Source organism: Malaclemys terrapin, chromosome 2 (genome assembly GCF_027887155.1).
Source record: "Malaclemys terrapin pileata isolate rMalTer1 chromosome 2, rMalTer1.hap1, whole genome shotgun sequence".
Classification (NCBI taxonomy): domain Eukaryota; kingdom Metazoa; phylum Chordata; order Testudines; family Emydidae; genus Malaclemys; species Malaclemys terrapin.
In genome coordinates, this window is record NC_071506.1 from 172,479,009 (window position 1) to 172,501,719 (window position 22,711).

Consider the following 22,711-nt stretch of genomic DNA (forward strand, 5'->3'; position numbering starts at 1 on the left):
TAGGGGATCGGCGACGGTCTGAGGAATGGCAACACTGATCCCTCGACAGGTCCCTGGAGCGGAACTCCTGCCGGGAGGTGCGGGACTCCAAAGGTTTGCGCCTGGTAGTCTGCGAGCTGCGCCTCGAGCATCTCTGCCAATGCCCAAGGTCTGGGGACCGAATGGGGCTGCACTGCGTCTGCCTTTTGCGGTCAGATGCATGGCAGCTATGGGAGGGCGAGTGTTGGTGGGAGGTTCCCCGTGACAGGGAATGGTGCCGCTGAGATGGGGACTGAAGCAGCCCAAACACGGGTTTGCCCCAAGACTGGGGAACCGCAGGAGCCGGTGTGGGCGGCACCGGGAGGGACACGATCTCCTACGCTGCCTGCAGGGCCTCTGGTGTGGACAGTACCTGGAGCTGATGGAGGCCTCCGCTGCTATCTGGAGTAGTTGGCAGGGAGTGGGTTGGGCTACATCACTCCACCAGAGCTTGGGCCTGAGAGTCTGACGTGGGTGAAGAGTTGCCCGGCATGGAACCTTGCTCACACCCAGTATTATCCTTTCCCTTGCGGGAGGTTGGAGACCAGCCTTGTGCTGTCTTCTTGGTCGTAGCCACGGATGGGGACCAGTGCCGGCTAGTGGATGGTCCCAGTGGGGTGCTGCATACCAAGGTCACGGTACTGAGTTGGAGTGTTGCTCCAGTGCTGGGGTGAGGGCCAACTCCATAAGGAGTGCTCTTAAATTAATATTGCGCTCCTTCTTAATCCTTGGCTTGAAGAACTTGCCAGTCTTGGGGGGAGGGATAGCTCAGTGGTTTGAGCATTGGCCTGCTAAACCTAGGGTTGCGAGTTCAATCCTTGAGGGACCATTTAGGGATCTGGGGCAAAAATCTGTCTGGGGATTGGTCCTGCTTTGAGTAGGGGGTTGGACTAGACGACCTTCAATAGGTGAGCCTTAGCAGGATCGCCATCCACTCCCAGGAGAAAAGGTATTCCAGCCTTTGACTTTTCATCTATGTGATTTTTTTTTTTCTTATTCTAGTCCGATATAGACCAATTGTCCTCTATTTTTTCTTCACTTGCACGTTTACAAGATTGCTTATGTGTTCATACCACATACTGATCTAGCAATTTTCGATAGATATTTAGAGGATTACTACAATCTTACGACCTATATTAGGTTGACTTACAGCCACTACAGTAATTACTGTGGTGACTGATGTCCACACTACCTTCCTTCTCTCGGTGGTGCGTGTCCTCACCAGGAGCACTTCTCCTGACTGAAGGGGGGCAGCTTGGGGGGGGCTGATAGCCAGCGCTCTCGGCTCCGCACAACTCCCTGCTGGGACCCCAGCAGCCCCCTCGGGGCTTCTTACCTTCCCATTCCCAGCTGACCTGGCCCAACATTGTTTAGCTGCTTAGACCGGACAGAATCACAGTTTGTAAATTACTAATTGAATCACCTGCCTGAGTCTCAGGTTTGAAGTTTTAACTAGAGACTTTCCTTGTCAATTGTGGATATTCTGGCAGAAACTCACCTCTAGTCACAAATTGCTCCTTGCTTAAACAGCTAGGAATGGGTATTTATGAACAGAAAGTTAATCTGGATATGTAGGTACATGAAGGCAGCACAGAAGTGAAGATGGCAATACAGTGACCCCCCCCGCAACTCCCTTTTGAGTCAGGACACCCAATTTGAGAAAAGTTGGTCTCCCTCATGAAATCTGTGTAGTATAGGGGGAAAGTACACAAAATACCAGATGTCACGCTCTGTGACGCGTTTTTCATGGCCAAGAATTTGATAGCTCCCTAATCATAACTTGATTGCTATAGATTTTATTTGACACTATTGTAAATACTGGCCTGATTCAAAACCCATTGAAGTCAATGGAAATATTCTCATTGACTGCAATGGGCTTTGGACTAGGTTCTACATGACCACAATAACCAAAAGACACGAAGAGTAACTTACTTCATAATTTTTCTGATATAAGTATTTATTGAAGATACTCAGTAACCATTTTTAAATGAAAGTTCTGTTGTTTTGAAAGATTTTTTTTTTAAAAGATGGAAGGGCTTGCTGCATTTTAGGGATAATGGCACCCAAACATTTCCCATCATTACACTGCAGGCTTAGCAAAAAAGTAAACATTTCCACTCTTCACTTCAAACTTTGAAACTGAAACACAAATTTCCATATTTAAACCATTATTTGTATGCACACACACAAAAAACATGTCCTTGTTTATCATGAATACTAAATTTCAGCTCATTGCCTTTAGAAATATTAAACCAACAAAAAGGATTATAGGGGAAAGATAGTTATCTCTGATAGTTAAACTGCTGGCTTATTAAATGTTATTGGAACACTGTAAAATGTAAAAGTTCTTAAAGAATAGGGAAACTTGGGTGTATCAGATTTGTTTCCCATTCTACACATTTACTTACAGTCAGGTTGAAACCATGTCCAGTACGCACGTTTCCCAAACAAAAGTAAAACCCCCATCAATCAGTCTTTCTAATGATATTTCAGCAAAATGCTATGACGACAAATATTTTAGGAAGTAGCAGTTTTCCAGAAATTACATTTCAACAGAGCACACCACTTTGTGTTGCCAAGTGAACAGGGCCTATACTAGCTTTATGTGGATCATTGGCAGATAAATGATGTACTGTCTTCTTGCTATTTTTTGCCCATCTTTCCGGGCAAGTTTTGGGGTCGAGGGAGCAGGGTGGATAAAAATCAATGATTTAAAAAAAAAATCAGATTTTTTTTAAATTTAAATCAGATTTTTTTTGATAAAATGCTTTGAGGAAAATACCTATCTAAAGATCATTTTAATTAAGATACGTTATAGCTCAAAGATATCTCATCATGGAATAGGGATCATAAATTCTATAGTATGAGACAATATATTCATGTAATGTTTGAGAAAAGTTTTGTAAATGAGTTCCAATAGTTCATGGATTAGGGACCCAATCTTATGGGGGTTCCAGAGGCTTCTGTATAAACTATTTAGGTTAATCTTTCTATCTACCCAATGGGATTTTGTTTGATTGTTTTTAATGGAGATATCCTATCTCCTGGAACTGGAAAGGACCTTGAAAGGTCATCAAGTCCAGCCCCCTGCCTTCACTAGCAGGACCAAGTACTGATTTTGCCCCAGATCCCTAAGTGGCCCCCTCAAGGATTGAACTCACAACCCTGGGTTTAGCAGGCCAATGCTCAAACCACTGAGCTATCCCTCCCCCCCAATTCAGTGCTCAGTCTTAGTTTTGCAGTTCTCAAACTGTGGATTTGTTGCCCCAGAGGTAACATGCTTGTTAAAACATTTTTGCTGTTTAAATAAATAAATAAATAAATAGTATATAGAGGTGAGAAGAAACAGACCTCAATTCTATTGTCCCTCTGCAAATTTGTGTATGCAGAGTCAATCCCTTAGCTCTCTCTAAAAGTGCAAAGTTTCAAAAAGTTCAATGAATAGAAGATTTTTGGGGGCGGAATAAATCTAGACAAGGAGAAGAAGTCTGGAGATAAATGTGAGAAGTGAGGGACATATGTTTGTTTTGTTAAAATATTTTATGTTTGCAGTTGAAGAAAAAAATCCAGAATACTTAACATTGTTGTTTTAATTAAATAAAACAATTTAAATGTTTGTCTGGTGATGTTCTCCTCCTAATACAGCAGGGCAAGAAAATCTTCCGAATATTAATGATTAACCTGTTGAACTGGAGATAGTTCACCTCCCAATGACTTCATAAGTAGCTGCTTCAATTACCTTTGATAAATGAAATAACCAATCATTCTTTTTCAGATACAACTGTAAAACTAATCTGAAAAGTTTTCAAAATAAATCACTGTTTAAAAATGTATAGTGTGTACCTTCTAAAAACGAAACCTACATCTATCTGTGAGTTGTGAAGAATATGTATTAAGGTTTTAACAATCAACAAGAATGCACTTTTATGTAGAAAACCATGATTAAATTGAGTCTTCCTGACTACTGATTTAAATCAAATCCACCCTGCGCTGGAGTGAGAAGGAGATAGAGCCTGAGGAAGCAGCAGATCTCTGAGGCCTTGTCTACACTACGAGAGTAGTTCGATTTTACTTAAATCGAATTTTTGGAATCGATATTGCAAAGTCGAACGTGTGTGTCCACACTAAGGACAGTAATTCGACTTTGTGAGTCCACACTAACGGGGAAAGCGTCGACATTGGAAGCTGTGCACTGTGGGCAGCTATCCCACAGTTCCCGGAGTCCCCGCTGCCCATTGGAATTCTGGGTGGAGCCGCAAATGCCTTCTGGGTAAAAAAAATGTGTCCAGGGTGCTTTTGGGTAACTGTCGTCATCCGTCCATCACTCCCGCCCTCCCTCCCTGAAAGCGCCGGCGGGAAATCAGTTCGCGCACTTTTCTAGTCAGTGACAGCGCGGACGCCACAGCACTGCGAGCATGGAGCACACTGCGACCATCGCTGCAGTTGTGGCCGCTCTCAACGCCTCGCAGCTTATCATACACCTTTCCCTGAGGCAGATGCAGATAAGTCAGGCGAGGAGGCTACGTCACCGCGGTGATGGCCTGAAGTCTGAGAGTAGCACAGACCTCTCAGAAAGCAGGGGACCCAGAGCCGAGGACATCACGGTCGCAATGGGTCATGTTGATGCCGTGGAACGGCGATTCTGGGCACGGGAAACAAGCACTGAGTGGTGGGACCGCATAGTGCTGCAGGTCTGGGATGAATCCCAGTGGCTGCGAAACTTTCGCATGCGGAAGGGAACTTTCCTGGAACTTTGTGAGTTGCTGTCCCCTGCCCTGAAGCGCAATGACACCCGGATGCGAGTAGCCCTGACTGTCCAGAAGCGAGTGGCCATAGCCCTCTGGAAGCTTGCAACGCCAGACAGCTACCGGTCAGTCGCGAACCAGTTTGGGGTGGGCAAATCTACTGTGGGGGTTGTTGTGATGCAAGTAGCCAAGGCAATCGTTGATGTACTGCTGCCAAAGGTAGTGACCCTGGGAAACGTGGAGGCGATCATAGATGGCTTCGCAGCGATGGGATTCCCAAACTGCGGTGGGGCCATAGATGGAACTCACATCCCTATCCTGGCACCGGACCACCAGGCCAGCCAGTACATTAACAGAAAGGGCTACTTTTCCATGGTGCTGCAAGCACTGGTGGACCACAGGGGACGTTTTACAAACATCTACGTCGGATGGCCGGGCAAGGTTCATGACGCTCGTGTTTTCAGGAACTCTGGTCTGTTTAGACGGCTGCAGCAAGGTATTTACTTCCCGGACCACAAAATAACTGTTGGGGATGTGGAGATGCCTATAGTCATCCTCGGGGACCCAGCCTACCCGCTAATGCCCTGGCTCATGAAGCCCTATACTGGCGCCCTGGACAGTGAAAAAGAACTCTTCAACTACCGGCTGAGCAAGTGCAGAATGGTGGTGGAGTGTGCTTTTGGCCGTCTCAAGGGGAGATGGAGAAGCTTGCTGACTCGCTGTGATCTCAGCGAAACCAATATCCCCATTGTTATAGCAGCTTGCTGTGTGCTCCACAATCTCTGTGAGAGCAAGGGGGAGACCTTTATGGCGGGGTGGGAGGTTGAGGAAAATAGCCTGGCTTCTGATTACGCACAGCCAGACAGCCGGGCGATTAGAAGAGACCAGCGGGACGCGCTGTGCATCCGGGAGGCTTTGAAAGCTAGGTTCCTGAGTGAGCAGGGTAACCTGTGACTGTAAAGTTTGTGTACAGAGAAGCCGAACCTGCCCCCGTTTCTTTACCCAGTTAATGTTGACTATCCTCTCCAGTTACATACCCCCTTCTCCCCCCCTTCCAACACACGTTTCGAAATAAAATCAGTTCTACTTTGTTAATGAACACCGTTTTCTTTACTACTGTTTTCGCGGGAATTTTTTAAAACTGGGACGCGGATTGTGGTGCGGAGCGGGTGTAGTGTAGTGACGCAAAGAAAGCTTCTAAACTCAAGGATTGACAGGCTCCGCTGTGGTGGGCTGGTTCTTTCAACGGAGCCTGTCACCCCTCCTGATCGGGACTGTGTGTATGGGGGGGCTATGTGACTTTGTGGCAGGGGGAGGACGGTTACAGATCTCCTGCTGTGTGGCTCTGTGATCCTGCATAAGGACCGCCGCTTAAGATCTGTAACTGCCCTCCCCCGCCACAAAGTCACAGAGCAACCCACCCCCCACTACAGAACATGAAAACCACCTCCCAGACTGACCAGGGCAACTAGTCACTGCACTGTGTATGTGCCCTGCTGCTGTACCTGCCCCCGCCTATGTACCCTGCCAAAGGTGACTGTCCTGTCCAATTACCATCCCCCTTTCCCCCCCTCCTCCAAAAGAACATGATGGAAACATTAGTTAACAGAAACATATTTTTTATTATCAACTACACATGGAACTGGGAGGTGAAACTTGGACGGGGGCTTGTGTCAGGCGGGAAGGAAAGAACTTGTCAAATTTTGGGGAATGAGAGCCTTCTGCTACTAGAGCTCTCTGCAGGGGTGGAGTGAGAGTTGGCGTGGACTCTGCCGCCTCTCCTTCTGTGCACTTTGGGTGAGGGGGGTATGGGACTTGGTGGCGGGGGAGGGCGGTTAGAGATGGACTGCAGTGGGGCTCTGTCCTCCTGCAGAACATCCACAAGGCGCCGGAGCGTGTCCGTTTGCTCCCTCAGTAGTCCAAGCAGGGTTTGAGTCGCCTGCTGGTCTTCCTGCCGCCACCTCTCCTCCCGATCCATGTTTGCTTGCTGCATTTGGGACAAGTTCTCCCGCCACTGGGTCTGCTGTGCTGCCTGGGCTCGGGAGCAGGCCATAAGCTCTGAGAAGATGTCCTCCCGTGTCCTCTTCTTCCTATGCCTAATCCTCGCTAGCCTCTGGGAGTGTGATGCCAGGCTAGGTTGTGAGACAGTCGCAGATGGGGCTGTGGGAATGGGAAAAAGGGAGTGAATTCCTCAGAAAGATAAATGTAGTTGTGAACAAAGAACATAGTCTTTCTCTGTGAACAAGACCATGCACAGCACCTATCACATGCGCACTCAGCACAAGGTCGAATTCTCGGCCTTCGCATTCAGTGCCTGGGGTCTTGCACAGCACATTTGAGAACCGTGTCAGGACAACGGAATTTCTGTTGCAGGCAGACATGGTAAGCCGTAGACTCGTGGCAGCTTAAAACTTTAATATTAGCAATGGCCTCATTTCACATTGAAATCAATGTCGGTCCCTGCTGCCAGCAATCCGGCAAGCAGGAACTCTGCTCCTGTCCCACACCCTCGCGGCTGTCCCCGGGAACGATCCCTTTCGGCTGCCCCTCTCCCGCCTCCACCGCGTGGCTGCAAACCAGCGGTTACAGTTCTGTAAAGGAACGGTAAAGCAGTCCCAACACTAACATTCCCCTACCTCATTCAAAGCAGGTCACCATGAGCGACATCACCCTCATGAGGATCTCTGACAGCGAGAAAGAGAGAATGCTCCGGGAAAGCCTCCAAAGACCAGGGCCGTATGCCGCCCTGCTGTGCAGAGCAATGATTCCCGAGTACTTGCTTGTCTCGTGGCGCGGCAACGTGTCGTACTACGGAGGACCCAATAAGGCCGCTCTCCCCAGGAACCTAATGCAACGGATTTCCAATTACCTCCAGGAGAGCTTCCTTGAGATGTCACAGGAGGATTTCTGCTCCATCCCCGGACATATAGACCGCATTTTACTCTAGCTGCTGTAGCAGTGACTAAACAGTAGAGCGGCTTGGGCAGGACAATCATGCAAAACTGGACATTGCTAGATTTTTTTTTTCAATAGTTGCACTGCCCATGACTGAACCGTTAAGCGCCTAGGGCAAACTAATCATGAGAAACCCATTTTTTTAATTGTTAATATTCCTGTTCTGTTAAAAATAAATGTTTAGATGTTTACAACACTTACTGGCTGATCCTTCCCCAGATTCTGTGTCCGGGGTAACGGCTGGGGACGGTTGGTAGGGGATCTCTGTAAGGGTGATGAAGAGATCCTGGCTGTCGGGGAAACCAGCGTTGTGAGTGCTGTCGACTGCCTCGTCCACCTCTTCTCCTTCCTCATCTTCCCCGTCCGCTAACATGTCCGAGGATCCGGCCGTGGACAATATCCCATCCTCAGAGTCCACGGTCACTGGTGGGGTAGTGGTGGCGGCCGCACCTAGGATGGAATGCAGTGCCTCGTAGAAACGGGATGTCTGGGGATGGGATCCGGAGCGTCCGTTTGCCTCTTTGGTCTTCTGGTAGCCTTGTCTCAGCTCCTTGATTTTCACGCGGCACTGCGTTGCATCCCGGCTGTATCCTCTCTCTGACATGTCTTTAGAGATCTTCTCGTAGATCTTTGCATTCCGTTTCTTGGAGCGCAGCTCGGAAAGCACGGACTCATCACCCCACACAGCGATGAGATCCAAGACTTCCCGATCAGTCCATGCTGGGGCCCTCTTTCTATTCTGAGATTGCACGGCCATCACTGCTGGAGAGCTCTGCATCATTGCCAGTGCTGCTGAGCTCGCCACAATGTCCAGACAGGAAATGAGATTCAAACTGGCCAGACAGGAAAAGGAATTCAAATTCAAATTTTCCCGGGGCTTTTCCTGTGTGGCTGTTCAGAGCATCCGAGCTCGTACTGCTGTCCAGAGCGTCAACAGAGTGGTGCACTGTGGGATAGCTCCCGGAGCTATTAGCGTCGATTTCCATCCACACCTAGCCTAATTCGACATGGCCATGTCGAATTTAGCGCTACTCCCCTCGTCGGGGAGGAGTACAGAAGTCGAATTAAAGAGACCTCTATATCGAACTAAATACCTTCGCGGTGTGGACGGGTGCAGGGTTAATTCGATGTAACGGCGCTAACTTCGACATAAACGCCTAGTGTAGACCAGGCCTGAGAGTGCACAGAGGAACTACAGGATTGTACAAGACCCATGACAGGCACTCGCTCCCCGCTACTGCCCTCCCTCCCATTCTTTGATCCTGCTCCAGGCACTATAATTCCTGTTCCACTTACAAGTAGTCCATCAAGCCATCCCACTTTTCTGAACAGTAATCCACTCTCCCTTGAGGAAGGATTATTTGTAATATAGAAGAGAACTGAGAGTCAGAAAACCTCCCTGGGTTCTATCCTCAACTCAGCTCTTGGTTCAGTGTGAGCCCTTGGACTGGTCACAATCCCGTGTGCCCTTCGTTTCTACATCTGCTGTATGGAGATAATACTGCACTGTAACTAATCCCAGCCTTGTAAAGCACTTTGAAATCTTCAGATGAAAAGTGTAAAATTATTATTATAACCTTAGCGGTCATTTTAGGACTCATGTCTTAGTGCCCAGGGCTCTAGCACAATCACTATCCCCATTCCATCATGCACACTGCAAGCAATGCACAGTTGAATTGAGAGTTGGGAAGACACCAGGTCTAATTCTGCTCCTGCTGATGTCAATGGTAAAGCTTCAAATTGATTTTTAAAGAAGCCCGTTCTAACCAAGCATGTTTGGAAATCCTGTTAGATGCGCTTCCCTCAACAAGGGGGCATAATCTTCCTACCTATTCCTCAAAATGTTTCCCCCGATTCATGAGTCTTACCTCAGTTCTATCCCAGGTGGGCTTTCTAAGCAATCCAACAATCAGGAATGAAGAAACTCTCTCTACTTCTTCAGGACTAACAACCAGTCTTAGTTTTGCTTCTTTTCTAATTTGTCCATCTTCATGGATAGGTTTCTTATTTTAATAAAATCACACTAGTTACAGTATCTTCCAATTCTTATGCATATTTCTCCAAATTTGCTACCCTATTTTAAAATTTTTACACAGAGCCAACAACAGTCTCTTACCTCTTCAGTTTTAGTGAGAGAATCCTGTATTGCAGTGGTCCCCAACGCAGTGCCCGCGGGTGCCATGGCACCCACTGGGGAATTTATGTGCACCCACCTACTGACAAGGGAGTGCTTCCGCCAGACAACCTGCCACCGAGGAGCGCAGCTGCCGGACAACTAGCCGCCGAAATGCCGCTGCTTCTCAGCAGCATTTCCACGGCGACACTTCTCGATGATGCCGCTTCTCGGTGGCATTTCGGCGGCTGGTCATCCAGCACCCGCCACACTCTTCTGGGAACATGAATATGCTATTGCAACAGAAAGGTTGGGGACCACTGCTGTATTGTATCCAGTTGTTGATGCAATAAATCTATGCCATGGATCATTGCAGTTTTCAGCTCCTGAAAACAGGCTCTGGGAATGTAGAACTGCTGGAGCCAAGACAGAAACTGCAGTAGTGCTGACATCCTTAGCTGGGCAGCCAGGCTTTGAAAAAGCTCTCTTTTCAAAACGTAACATTCTCCCAAGGCATCTGTGGGGCATTTATAAGATTCCAGGCAGTGTTCTGAATCTCACATCTCTCCCACTCCCAGATCATCAGGTTTAAGATGATACCTTAAAGTTACAATCTCTCAATGCAATATTTTAATGTAATGTGAACACCTGACTCTAATTAAGGCCCTTTTGATACTATAAAAGGGCTCACTCCAGTCAGGCTGAGGAGAGGAAGTGCAGCTGAAGGGCTGGTTAATGAAGACACCCTCAAGCCATTGGTAAGGGAGCCCTAAGGTAAGGGTCAAGAAGAGAGAAGCGGGAGAGCTGTGGGGAAGTGGCCCAGGGAAATGTAGCAACTCTGGCAGTGAAAGGTAGGCTGCCAACAGCTGCTACCATTAGGGTCCCTGGGCCGGAACCTGGGGTAGAGAGCGGGCCTGGGTTCCCCCCAACCTGCCACTACAGAAACACCTCCTGGGCAGGGAAGACAGGCGTGTCAGGACAGGAGGCTAAACTGTTCTGAAATAAGCCCCTAGGGACAACAGAGACTGAGGGAGTTCTCTCACCAACCTCCTTGCTGGCTTATGATGAAAAGGGCTCAGTAGACTGTAACCCTGGCCCTAGAGAGAGAAGGGCTACGTGGAGTGTTGCAGTGAGCCACTGAGGCTAGCATATACCGCCTAGAAGCGTGGGACCCACGTGGACAAGGTCAGAGCTCTGCCACAATATATATATTATATATACACACACACACACACACCCATACACACACACACACCCCTCTACCCCGATATAATGCGACCCGATAAAACACGAATTCGGATATAACGTGGTAAAGCAGCGCTCGGGGCGGGGCTGCGCACTCCGGTGGATCAAAGCAAGTTTGATATAACAGTTTCATCTGTAACGCGGTAAGATTTTTTTGGCTCCCGAGGACAGCATTATATTGGGGTAGAGGTGTGTATATATATCTCAATTTGAAACTGGTCAACTGCAGCAAAATGACCAAACTTCATTTTGATAAAGCTATTTTGCTCCTAACCCCCACTAAAAAATGTTATCTCTGACCAGATTTTCCTGAAAAATTTTTCTTCTAGTTTTTGTTCCCTGTTCCTGTGTGCAAGATCACAACAAAAACCAGAGGAGCATGTGCATGTACAGCAGGGGCTAGTGAGAGAGGAAGGAGAAGCTGTTTCTGCACAAGAGCTAAGAGTCCCATGTTACACCCAAACTTTGGGAGGGGTTGAAGACAAAAATCAGCTCCCAGTGTGCTCCTGCCCTTGGAAAGCACTGGGTCAGGGTATACCTGCTACCCCCTCTAGCTACTGCAGTGGGTTGTTAGGTCACTTCTGCTCTCTACAATCAAGGGTTCCAATGGTCCTGCAAGATAGAGTTGGAGAGAAGCAGCCCTATTTCGGAGAGGAAACGAGAGAGAGACATCTTTCTTCCCCGGCCTCAGAGGACCCTGCACCCAGAAGCATACAAAATACGTTTTCTCCAACTTCCTTCAGTTTTAGTAATCTTAAGTGTTACTTGTAACACTAGAAGGAGAAAAATTAATAAAAGAGAATTTCAAAATGATATCTCTTTAAAATAACTATAAGAGACAGCTTGATATAGGAATAAACATATCTTTGGAAATGACTGGGCAGATTTAGAACAATTTTATTACACAACTAGTAAACAAAGTAGTAGCATGCCTTCCTGTGCTTTAATTCACTCAGAGATTAAAAGCCTTTTTAAAACTCTTTAGTTAATCAGCACTCATTGCTTTATACTCCTGTATCCCATCAATCTGACATTTCCCACTGAATTAGCTAAGCTCAGTGTTACATTGTTTTACATGCTTTTAATACAAATAATGTAGAAAACTGAAAGCTACAAAAAGTGTCAGGCATGGAGAAACTGACTATTAAAGAGTATTTTAATTCTTATACAATGTTTTCAGTTATTTTATCTTCAATTTAATTAGATTTATATGCTAATTTTTGTTTCAAAATTAAGCATCTCATAAAACATGATCATTTGACACTAAGCCTTTGAAAATTGAGCACAAAGCAGGTGGTAAGGTTTTCACATTTCCTAACCGAGAAATGGCATTATCAATTTGACATGTATTGTACATGTATTCATATACAGACCAACATTTGCAAATACAGTACCTTATAAAGGATATGTAAATATATACCTGAGCATTTTAAATAAAGTGGGTTTTCTTAGTCTGCTTATATGAAACACACTGATTCTTTACCTTTAAAAATGATTTGGAGAGTTACTTGATTTCAAACATTTATGGTCTTGTTTTTATTAAATATTTTATATGGAAAATTGAGAAACCCTGGAAAAAAAAAATCTCACTTTCAATATTAAAAGCAAATGAAGTATTAGATTTGCTGTAAAAGTGCAAATACTGCAGCTGTATAAAGTCTTCCTCTTAAAGCCAAGGACAAATATGCTCACCATTAGAATTCTAAGGTAAGCGACAAAAATTAGTAAATCTAGCTATTATCTTTCTCTCCCTCTCTGCCCCTACCACCAGAAACAGAGAGAACTGGAAGTTTAAGGGAATGAATGCTGTGGCATTAGGTTCTTAATTCTAAAAGAAATATTTGTGGTTTTGCTATGCTCTATTGGCAGAATCAGAGAATAGGATTGTTCTCTTTTTTGGGAGTATACTGTAGTAGGAGAGAGATTTTAATTGCAAATTAATTGGCCAAAGGCAAGAATTCAGCTGGGAAACCTGGTTCTTCCCACAGTGCCAATGTATTTTGGCAGATCTAAAATACAGTACAAGAATGACAGATATTTGGAGGAATCTTCACCCTCTCAATATGATTATACCTTTTACTCCCATCAGATTCCACATATTTCCTGACTGATTTTATAAGAGTGAGATGAATGCAGAAGAACCTTTGAAAGAAAATAAAATCCTTTCTACTGTCTACTACTGACATCTAAATTGAACCTGTGTATTCCCAGCATATAATGTGGCAATTGAGCTTCTATTGAATAAACCAGAACTCATAACATTCTGGGAAGATGAGACACATATGGAAGTTTTAGTATATAAATTATATAGGGGCACACTGAATTTTCTATGTTCGGAGGCTTATTTGTGGCAGGCAAATAATTGTACACAGTTGGGCTACAAAGAAGTCACACACAGTATGTTTTAAAACATAAATTGCTATATCACATGCCTGAATATGAGACATTTGGAGAGTTACAGTCACGTGTCCCTTTCCTGAAAAATAATAATTACATGTTTTGACCTCACAGTTGATAATAATTAAGCTATGAGTCCAGATGGACCTACAAATTTAGGACCAAGTCAGTCACCCTTCTGCACACTAAGTAGCATCTTATTCCACTGACATTAACAGAACTACCTGTGGAGAAAGATACTATACTTAAAGTCAGCGAGGATATCAGAACTGGACCCTTAATGACAGCAGTAGTAGCAGAGGTATTGCAGCTAAGTTTGAGAAGAGCATGCGATTGCAACCCTACAACTTCAGTTGCTCATAACTCTCTCCCTCAGCATTTTCCTTACATGCTGTAATTTCACATGCTAAGTCTCAGTCCACAGATGATTTAAAATATTTAAGTTTGGGCAGGTTCATTTTTGAATCATATATTTGGAGAAAAAAATAGCATATTTTCCCCTCTGTAAGAAAATCTTGCAACCCTTTTTGCATGCTCTGATGTAGGTACCCCACAGTCAGATGGGGATAGAAAAGTTAAATGCTTTCACTGCACCAAGGAAGAACAGTTGCCATTCTTTGCAGAGTTCCTTGGCGGACAGGAGGGCCTGAGTGTTTATAGAGAACAGTTATTGCTGTTCTTCTAGTGGGGAAAACTGAGCTTTTCCCACACTAACTGAAAAGCATTCAGGTTGGTAAATGAAGAAGCTAAGGATTGCGACTATGAGCTGGTGGGGTGTACAGGCACCTAAGATAACTAGTTGATTGCCCTACTTTCTAAGTAGGCCTCCCCTGTTGCACCCTCCTCCTTGTGGGATACCGGGAGGAAACACTTCCTCATTTACCGCCGGGCTTAAGTCTCCATCCCCATGCGATCTAATTTAAAGCCCTCCTCATGAGAACTGGTTGGTGCCATTTGATTTCTCAAAATGTTCTTGACAGGTCTTACTACATCCTCAGAAGAACTCTCAAAATAAAAAGTGACACAGAGTCCTTAATGAATTAAGAGGGTGCTTTCCTAATTCCGTGTTAAGAACATAAGAATGGCCATACTGGGTCAGACCACAGGTCCATCTAGCCCAATGTCCTGTCTTCCGACAGTGGCCAATGCCAGGTGCCCCAGAGGGAATGAACAGAATAAGTAATCATCAAGTGATCCATCCCCTAACACCCATTCCCAGCTTCTGGCAAACAGAGGCTAGAGACACCATCCCTGCCCATCCTGGCTAATAGCTATTGATGGACCTATCCTCAATGAACTTATCTAGTTCTTTTTTGACCCTGTTATAGTCTTAGCCTTCACAACATCCTCTGGCAAAGAGTTTCACAGACTGTGCGCACTATATGAAACAATACTTCCTTTTGTTTGTTTTAAACCTGCTGCCTATTAATTTCATTTGGGGATCCCTAGTTCTTGTGTTACCAGAAAGAGTAAATAAAACTTCCTTATGTACTTTCTCCACACCAGTCATTATTTTATAGACCTCTATCAAATCCCCACCTTAGTCATCTATTTTCCAAGCTGAAAAGTCCCAGGCTTATTAATCTCTCCTCATACGGAAGCTATTCCATACCCCTAATCATTTTTGTTGCCCTTTTCTGAGCCTTTTCTAATCCAATATATCTTTTTTGAGATGGGGCGACCACATCTGCATGCAGTATTTAAGATGTGGTCGTACCATGGATTTATATAGAGGCAATATGATATTTTCTGTGTTATTATCTTTCCCTTTCTTAATGATTCCCAACATTGTTTGCTTTTTTGACTTCTGCTGCACACTGAGTGGATGTTTTCAGAGAACTATCCAAAATGACTCCAAGATCTCTTTTTTGAGTGATAACAGATAATTTAGACCCCATCTAAATTATTATTTATGGTTTTCCAATGTGCATTATTTTGCATTTATCAACATTGAATTTCATCTGCCATTTTGTTGCCCAGACATTCAGTTTTGAGAGATCCTTTTGTAGCTCTTTGCAGTCTGCCTGGGACAACTATCTTGAGTAGTTTTGTATCATCTACAAATTTTGCCACCTCACTGTTTATCCCTTTTTCCAGATCATTTATGAATATGTTGAATAGGACTGGTCCCAGTACAGACCCTTAGAGGACACCACTATTTACCGCTCTCCATTCTGAAGACTGACCCTTTCTTTCCCATCTTTTATCCAGTTACCAATCCATGAGAGGACCTTTCCTTTTATCCCATGACAGCTTACTTTGCATGTTGCTAATTCACACAATTTTATTGTAAATCTCACTTTTTTTTGGTGACTTTCTTAAAGCCCCAGCTCTTCTGGTCAGAGGATTATGAGAGAAACTCACCTTTTGTTTTGAAGGGGGAAAAAAAGTTCTCGCTTTTTTGCTCAAACATGAAGGTTAGAAACTATGAACTCTAAAAGATCAAAAGCCAGAAGGCAAATATAAAGAACTCAAAATATATTTTTAAAATCTCATGATTTAAGCCTCTCTCAATAGTTTGAACCCCCCCTGGGGTTCAAAAATAATAAAATCACACACAAGGTGCTGTTAATTTGAAAGATTTTATTTTGAAACAAAGTTATAAATGCCACACTGAGCATGCACAGGACCTCATTTTCATTAAGATTTAGAGTGAACTGCCCAAATATCAATCAGGAAGCATGTGCAAGAAAGAGCAGTGAGGCAAAAAGGCCAGCTTGGTTTCCACCTCCATGGGCAAAACTAAGGAAAGGCAGAAGTGAAAGGTCCCTTTACATATGTTAACTCTGCCATATATGTTGTATTTTGGATTAGAGTTTGCTGTTAAATGAATTTACTATTTAATGCAAAGAAAAAAAACTCCAGTTTTAATGCAAGAGTCAAAACTTTCAGGAACTAAAGTTGCTCTGAATATTAACTTTGCATATGTTGCATATTTTGTTATATGCCTGAGTGACAGAGAAACAGTTTGAGGTTTACATTCAACAAAGGAAGGAGGAATGGAAAATATTACATACATGCAATCTTCACCTCATATAATGAAATTTGTAACAAACAACTCAAGAAACTAATAAGTAGTATTAATAAAGGTAGCTGAAAACTTTGTGTGAAGCAGAAAAGAATTCTATATGAGATTAAATCTCAATTAAATGAAAAATGTTCTTGTTTACAAAATTCTTAAAATATAAATGATCTGAAATACTTAATAAAATTAAGTTTTTAATGTACGAAAAGTTTGCTTGTAGCTAAAACATTAATTTGTCTGCCAGTTACATACACACAATAAAAAAGAATGGACTACATTGGTAATTCAGTGTAACATCTTATAGCAGTATACATATCTATGCAAAGAACAGAGTCTCTCATACATAACTGTATGTGTTCAGAAGGTATGCTTTGGGAGCAAGGGGTCAATTAGTCTCCTAGAAAAGAGTAGTACTATATCTAAAACCAATTGTGGGTAGAACTCTATTCACCTTGCAGAGGTGATCACTTACTAAAAGTAATCCAACATAGTAAAATATTTCAGGATGTCTTTATATGGTTACTTAGGGCATTTAGACACGCAAGGTTACCTTTCAGGACAACATTTATCAAGCAACAATTTTTACTGTATGTTGTTTGTAGCTGAAGGAACTTTGGGGTGCAATTAACACTACTTTTAAAAGAAACAAATAGAGAATTACAGAAGACCATCTTACACAGTTTACATGCTTTTCAGCATTTCCCAGTGAAACTTGCAAGCAATTTGACTTGGCAAATTTCCTAATACTGCTTTGGGATCCATTAACAGACCCTTATGTCCATTGAGAGTCCCACTGACTTCAATGGGCATTTAACTGGGTACTGGGGTCCGCTCTAGCAGATCCTGAAGCAGGAATATGGCCTTAACCAGTTGCACATGCATATCTGTTAAATCAAAACATTTCTCTTTTCAAACCAAGCATAGACACTAATCCTCAGTAAGGATTCTGACCATGAAATATTTCACAATTCAAACTTCATCCTATTTCATTATAGCTCTGTCTAAAACAAATATATACACATATACACACATATATACACAAATTAAATATTTTGGAAAATTATGAACAGGTGAAAACAAAGTAGTATAAATTACATGGTTTAACACACAATTGAGTGAACATGGCTGAACTGACCTTAAACTTTTGAACAATTAAATTCTCAACCATAACTATGAATTAAAAAGTTTAAAAAAAAAATCATTAATTCCAATATACAATTGCCATGATCTGTCCTCATTGCAACTCCTTTAAAACAGTGCTGTCCTTCCCTGACTGGCTCTGAAGCTCCTCTCCACCAGCTGTGCCTCTTCATACCCTTTGCCATGCAGTCACTTCCCTGCAGAATAACCTACAATTCCTCTCCAAGCCTAGTTGGTGCAGAAGAACTTGCTACCTATGTTCTGGCTGACCAGCTGATCTCACCTTCCTCTTACCCACCTGCTTGGTTCCCCATTACTTTGGATACTCCTCCCAATCCTAAATACTCTTCATACATATTGTTCCCCTCATGACTAAATTATATTTATTGTTGCCACCTGTGATGGATAAATCATAAATAAATAGTAGGGCGGTCAAGTGATTAAAAAAATTAATCGCACTGTTAAAGAATAATAGAATATCATTTATTTAAATATTTTTGGATGTTTTCAAATATATTGATTTTAATTACAACCCAGAATACAATATGTACAGTGCTCACTTTATATTATTATTTTTTATTACAAATATTTGCACAGTAAAAAACAAAATAGTATTTTTCAATTTAACTAATACAAATAATGTAGTGCAATCTCTATCATGAAAGTTGAACTTACAAATGTAGAATTATGTACAAAAATATAACTTCACTCAAAAATAAAAGAATGCAAAACATTAGAGCCTACAAGTCTGCTGGAATGGTGGCTGAAGCACAAAGGGGCATACGAATGTTTAGCATATCTGGCATATAAATACCTTGCAATGCCAGCTACAAAAGTGCTATGCAAACGCCTGCTCTCACTTTCAGAGGACACTGTAAATAATAATAAAAAAAATAAGTTATCTCCCGTAAATGTAAACAAAATTGTTTGTTTTAGCGATTGGCTGAACAAGAAGTAGGACTGAGTGGACTTGTAGGCTCTAAAGTTTTACACTGTTTTGTGTTTTTGAGTACGGTTATGTAACAAGAAAAATAATCTACATTTGTAAGTTGCATTTTCACAATAAAGAGATTGCACTTCAGTACTTGTATGAAGTGAATTAAAAAATACTATTTCTTTATTTTAACAGTGCAAATATTTGTAATAAAATATAAAGCAAGCACTGTACACTTTGTATTTTGTATTGTAATTGAAATCAATATATTTGAAATGTAGAAAAACATCAAAAAAATATTTAATAAATTTCAATTGGTATTCTATTGTTTAACAGTGCGATGAAAAGTGCAATTAATTGCGATTAATTTTTTTTTAATCAGGATTACTTTTTTTTAAGTTAATCGCGTGAGTTAACTGCAATTAATCGACAGCCCTAATAAATAGGAAACAAACTGATATAACTGAAGAAGGGACAACATATGTAATTAACTTCCTAATACAGTACCTACATTTCCCTTCACATACTTCATCTTTTAAGAAATTCTCAGAGTTGCTGCTGGCACTGATAGATAGTTAATGCACAGTCCTGTAGCCATTCAAGTAAATGACAATACTCCAACATGTATCACTGAATGTACGAGCAAGCTTACACAGTCAGAACTTCGTTGAACTGTCTATTCTGAAATGGACAAGAATTGCTTTCCCTAGAAGGGAAGAGTTATTAGAGCAAAGGCCACTAGATTAGTGGCAAATGAATTCAACTATGTTTAAATCACAAAAAATAGAGAGAATAAAGAGATTAAATGTTGCACAAGCCAAATTCCTAGAAACATTTTCCAAAATACTAACATTTATAGCATGATGGCCTAGAGAACAGTAGAGTCCTTTGAAAATACTGGGTATCATTTACTTAGTTATTTAAGAGTTTCTCAAACTTAATGCCAGTGGCAACATTAGCTGAGCATTAGGTATTAGAGCATTTTTATTTAATTACCTTTTGTGCAGCAAGGTGGAGAGCAGTTCTCTGGCTATGATCAGCTTTATTAATACCTACTCCTGCCTTCAGCAAGGCCTCAGCACAATCTAGCCTGTCAGCCAACACACAGTACATGAGAGGAGTTCTCCCAAACTGGTCTTCTTTATCTTTCAACTCAGGGTTTCCTATAATTATACAAAAGACGATTACTAAAGTTTGCATCACTAAAGCTTAATTAAAGGTAAAATGTTACTATGCACTTGAGAGAGCATGAAATCTGTACAGACAAAACAATCTTTAGTCACAAGTTGCTGCCTCAACAGTAAGTGTTTTAATAGTTAAAAGAAATACTCACAATTATGAAGACTACTGTAAAAACAGATCAGTCCCTACTTTTTTTACCCCATCCCATAATAAGGAATAGAAGGAGAAACTTCATGAAACTTGATTTTAACATCAATATATCATCTATTTCACTGCTCCTCATTTTAGCATAAACAATCAGCTAACATGCTTATCCATCTCTTTTGGATGCAAATATTGACACAGGGTGAGCGAGTCAGCTGGTTGCTGCCAAGAGTTGTTGGGAATGGAAACTTGAAGTTCAAGCCCTTCTAAAAAATTCAGATCCCTTCCTTTCCCACCCACAATAGGGAGGGAATGAAAATGCACCCCCACAATGCCAAAAGCCTTAACTGCTTCCTGGGTGTCAAAAACAGAAACCAACCCCCACCTTCCTGGGTATCAAATGCCCCAAGTATCCTCTACTAAGCTGTCTAAATTGAGCTCCCACCTGACAACTTCTACAATGTTGTTTTGTATCATCAGTATAAAAATCTGCAACACGTTAGAAATAGAACATTTGGGAGCAGGATAAATAAATCATATTTAATATAAAAATAAACACCTAAGGAATACTATACGATTATATCATGCAGTTTCCTAACTCCCTCTGTGTCCAGAGCCACAACCCACTGAAAGTTAATATGGCGATGCAGGGGATTCCTTCCTCCCCCTTAATCGTTTGTGCAGCTGCCTGGCAGAAGAACACAACTAGCTCATAACACATGTTTCAGTTTGCAGCATCCTGGGACTACCAATCCCAAACATTCAAAAAAACATGAATTAGCCCCCCCCCCCCCCAATATAACGGAATTAGTTTTAAAACCATGATATATTTCTATAAAAGAATAAATGTTCGGTTAGTGTTATTTGTCCTCTGGATACTGAGACTTTAAGATTCACATTTTCAAGTTCTCTCTGCAATCAGGAGGGCTAGAAAGTTATTTTTTGTAAATGAAAGCTCAGATGCTAATATAATCACGACTCCAGAAGCTGGGGCTTTAAGGAAAGAATTAAACTTCATGAGACTCTAGACCAGGGGTGGCCAAACCTCGGCTCAGGAGCTGCATGTGGCTCTTTTACTGTTAAAGTGCAGCTCACAGAGCCTGCTCCATCCCCCTCCCTCCCCAATTCTCCGCCTAACAGACTGGAGTGGGGAGCTAGGGGCTTCTGCCCTGCAGCTGGGTGGTGGGGCTAGAGGCTTCTGCCAGAGACGACTGGTGCCTGCTGAGAGTGGGGGGTGCACAATTTAAAGGTTCGGCTCCCCCATCAACAGTTTGAGTTTTGTCATCACTCCCCCCACAAATCACTAGCTCGATCCCTCACCTCTGAGAGGAGGGGAATTCCAGACCACTCTGCTTATGGAAATCTAACCTTGGACTCTAAAACCAGGGTCAACAGCATGGGCTTCTTTGAGTCCCATCCAGCTTGCTCTAGACCAAGGGTCGGCAACCTTTCAGAAGTGGTGTGCCAAGTCCTCATTTATTCACTGTAATTTAAGGTTTCGCATGCCAGTAATACATTTTACATTTACAGGGGCCGACAGATGGAACCCCAGACTGGCAGCAGGCTGAGCAGGGCTGGAGGCCAGGACCCCAGACCGGCAGCAGGCTGAGCCGCTCAGCCCGCTGCCAGCTCGGGCTTCTGTCCATCCAGGCAGGCCGGGCTGAGCGGGGCCGGCGGACAGAACCCCAGGCCAGCAGCAGAGTGCCACTGAAAATCAGCTCGCGTGCTGCCTTTGGCACATGTGCCATAGGTTGCTGACCCCTGCTCTAGACCCCTTCCTCCCCTCTCACCTGTCCCCGAGGTATTTTTTAAAGGCAGACCTGGAATGGAGTGCTAGAAAGATTCCCCTCATAAATCTTAAACAGCCTATTCACTGGGTACATATTATGATGGGGTATACCAGACCCTCTGAGGCCTGAAACCTCCCCGTCCCATAAAAGGGCAGTGGAGAGGGTCCTCCAAGCTGCCTAGAGTGGCAGTGTGGGATACAGCCAATCAGAGCCCAGGAGGTCAGTATAAGAAGAGCTGCAGGGCCAGAGTAAGGCCAGTTCCTTGCTGGAGCTGGAAGAGCATGGATAGTGTGTGGGTGGCTGAGGGAGCTGCAGGAAGCCAGAGAGAGTAAGAAGGAGCCTGAGCTGGTTGCTGGGCCTCCATTAGGACAAGGCCCTGAGTTAAGGCTGAAGATGGCACGGGGCTGTGGGGAAGTGGCCCAGGGAATTAGAGCAGCAGCATGACTTAGATAAAAGGACACAGTGGCATAGGCGCGGACTCCGTGGGTGCTCTGGGGCTGGAGCACCCACGGGGAAAAAAAAGTGGGTGCTCTCCTCCTCCCCGCCCAAGCATGCCACATCCCCGCTCCTCTGCCTACCTCCCAGCACTTCCCGACCGCCGCTGGTGGGCCGGGGGGGGGGACGGCGGGGAGGAGCGGGAACGTGGCACGCTCAGGGGAGGAGGCAGAGAAGAGGTGGGGCCGGGGTGAAGATTTGGGGAAGGAGTTGGAATAGGAGCAGGGAGGGGGCGGAGACTTTGGGGAAGGGGTTGAAATGGGGGCAAGGAAGGGGTAGGAAGAGGCAGGGCAGGGCCACATGGAAGGGGTAAAGTGGGGGTGGGGGCGATATCCAACACCCATGGAAAAACGGGTAAGTCGGCGCCTATGCACAGTGGACAGTTGCTATCTACAGGGTTGCTGGGCTGGGACCCGGAGTAGTGGGTGGGGCCAGATCTCGCCCTTCCCCCTCATTAGCCACTGGGGGAAGTGGACTGGACACTGAAGCACCCCAGAGGGGGAACTGAACTATAGTTCCCCAGATGGA

At 43.7% G+C, this 22,711-nt stretch overlaps 1 protein-coding gene across 3 annotated transcripts in view; it reads right to left on the reverse strand.

Annotated features, from left to right (window-relative positions):
* Nucleotides 1-22,711, reverse strand: part of INVS (inversin) — a 223,713-nt gene that overhangs the window by 174,854 nt on the left and 26,148 nt on the right. For all 3 annotated transcript variants that reach the window (XM_054018622.1, XM_054018621.1, XM_054018624.1), the window contains exon 3: nucleotides 19,569-19,735. In XM_054018622.1, the coding sequence (XP_053874597.1) occupies nucleotides 19,569-19,735 (167 nt within the window). The remainder of the gene's footprint in view (nucleotides 1-19,568; nucleotides 19,736-22,711) is intronic.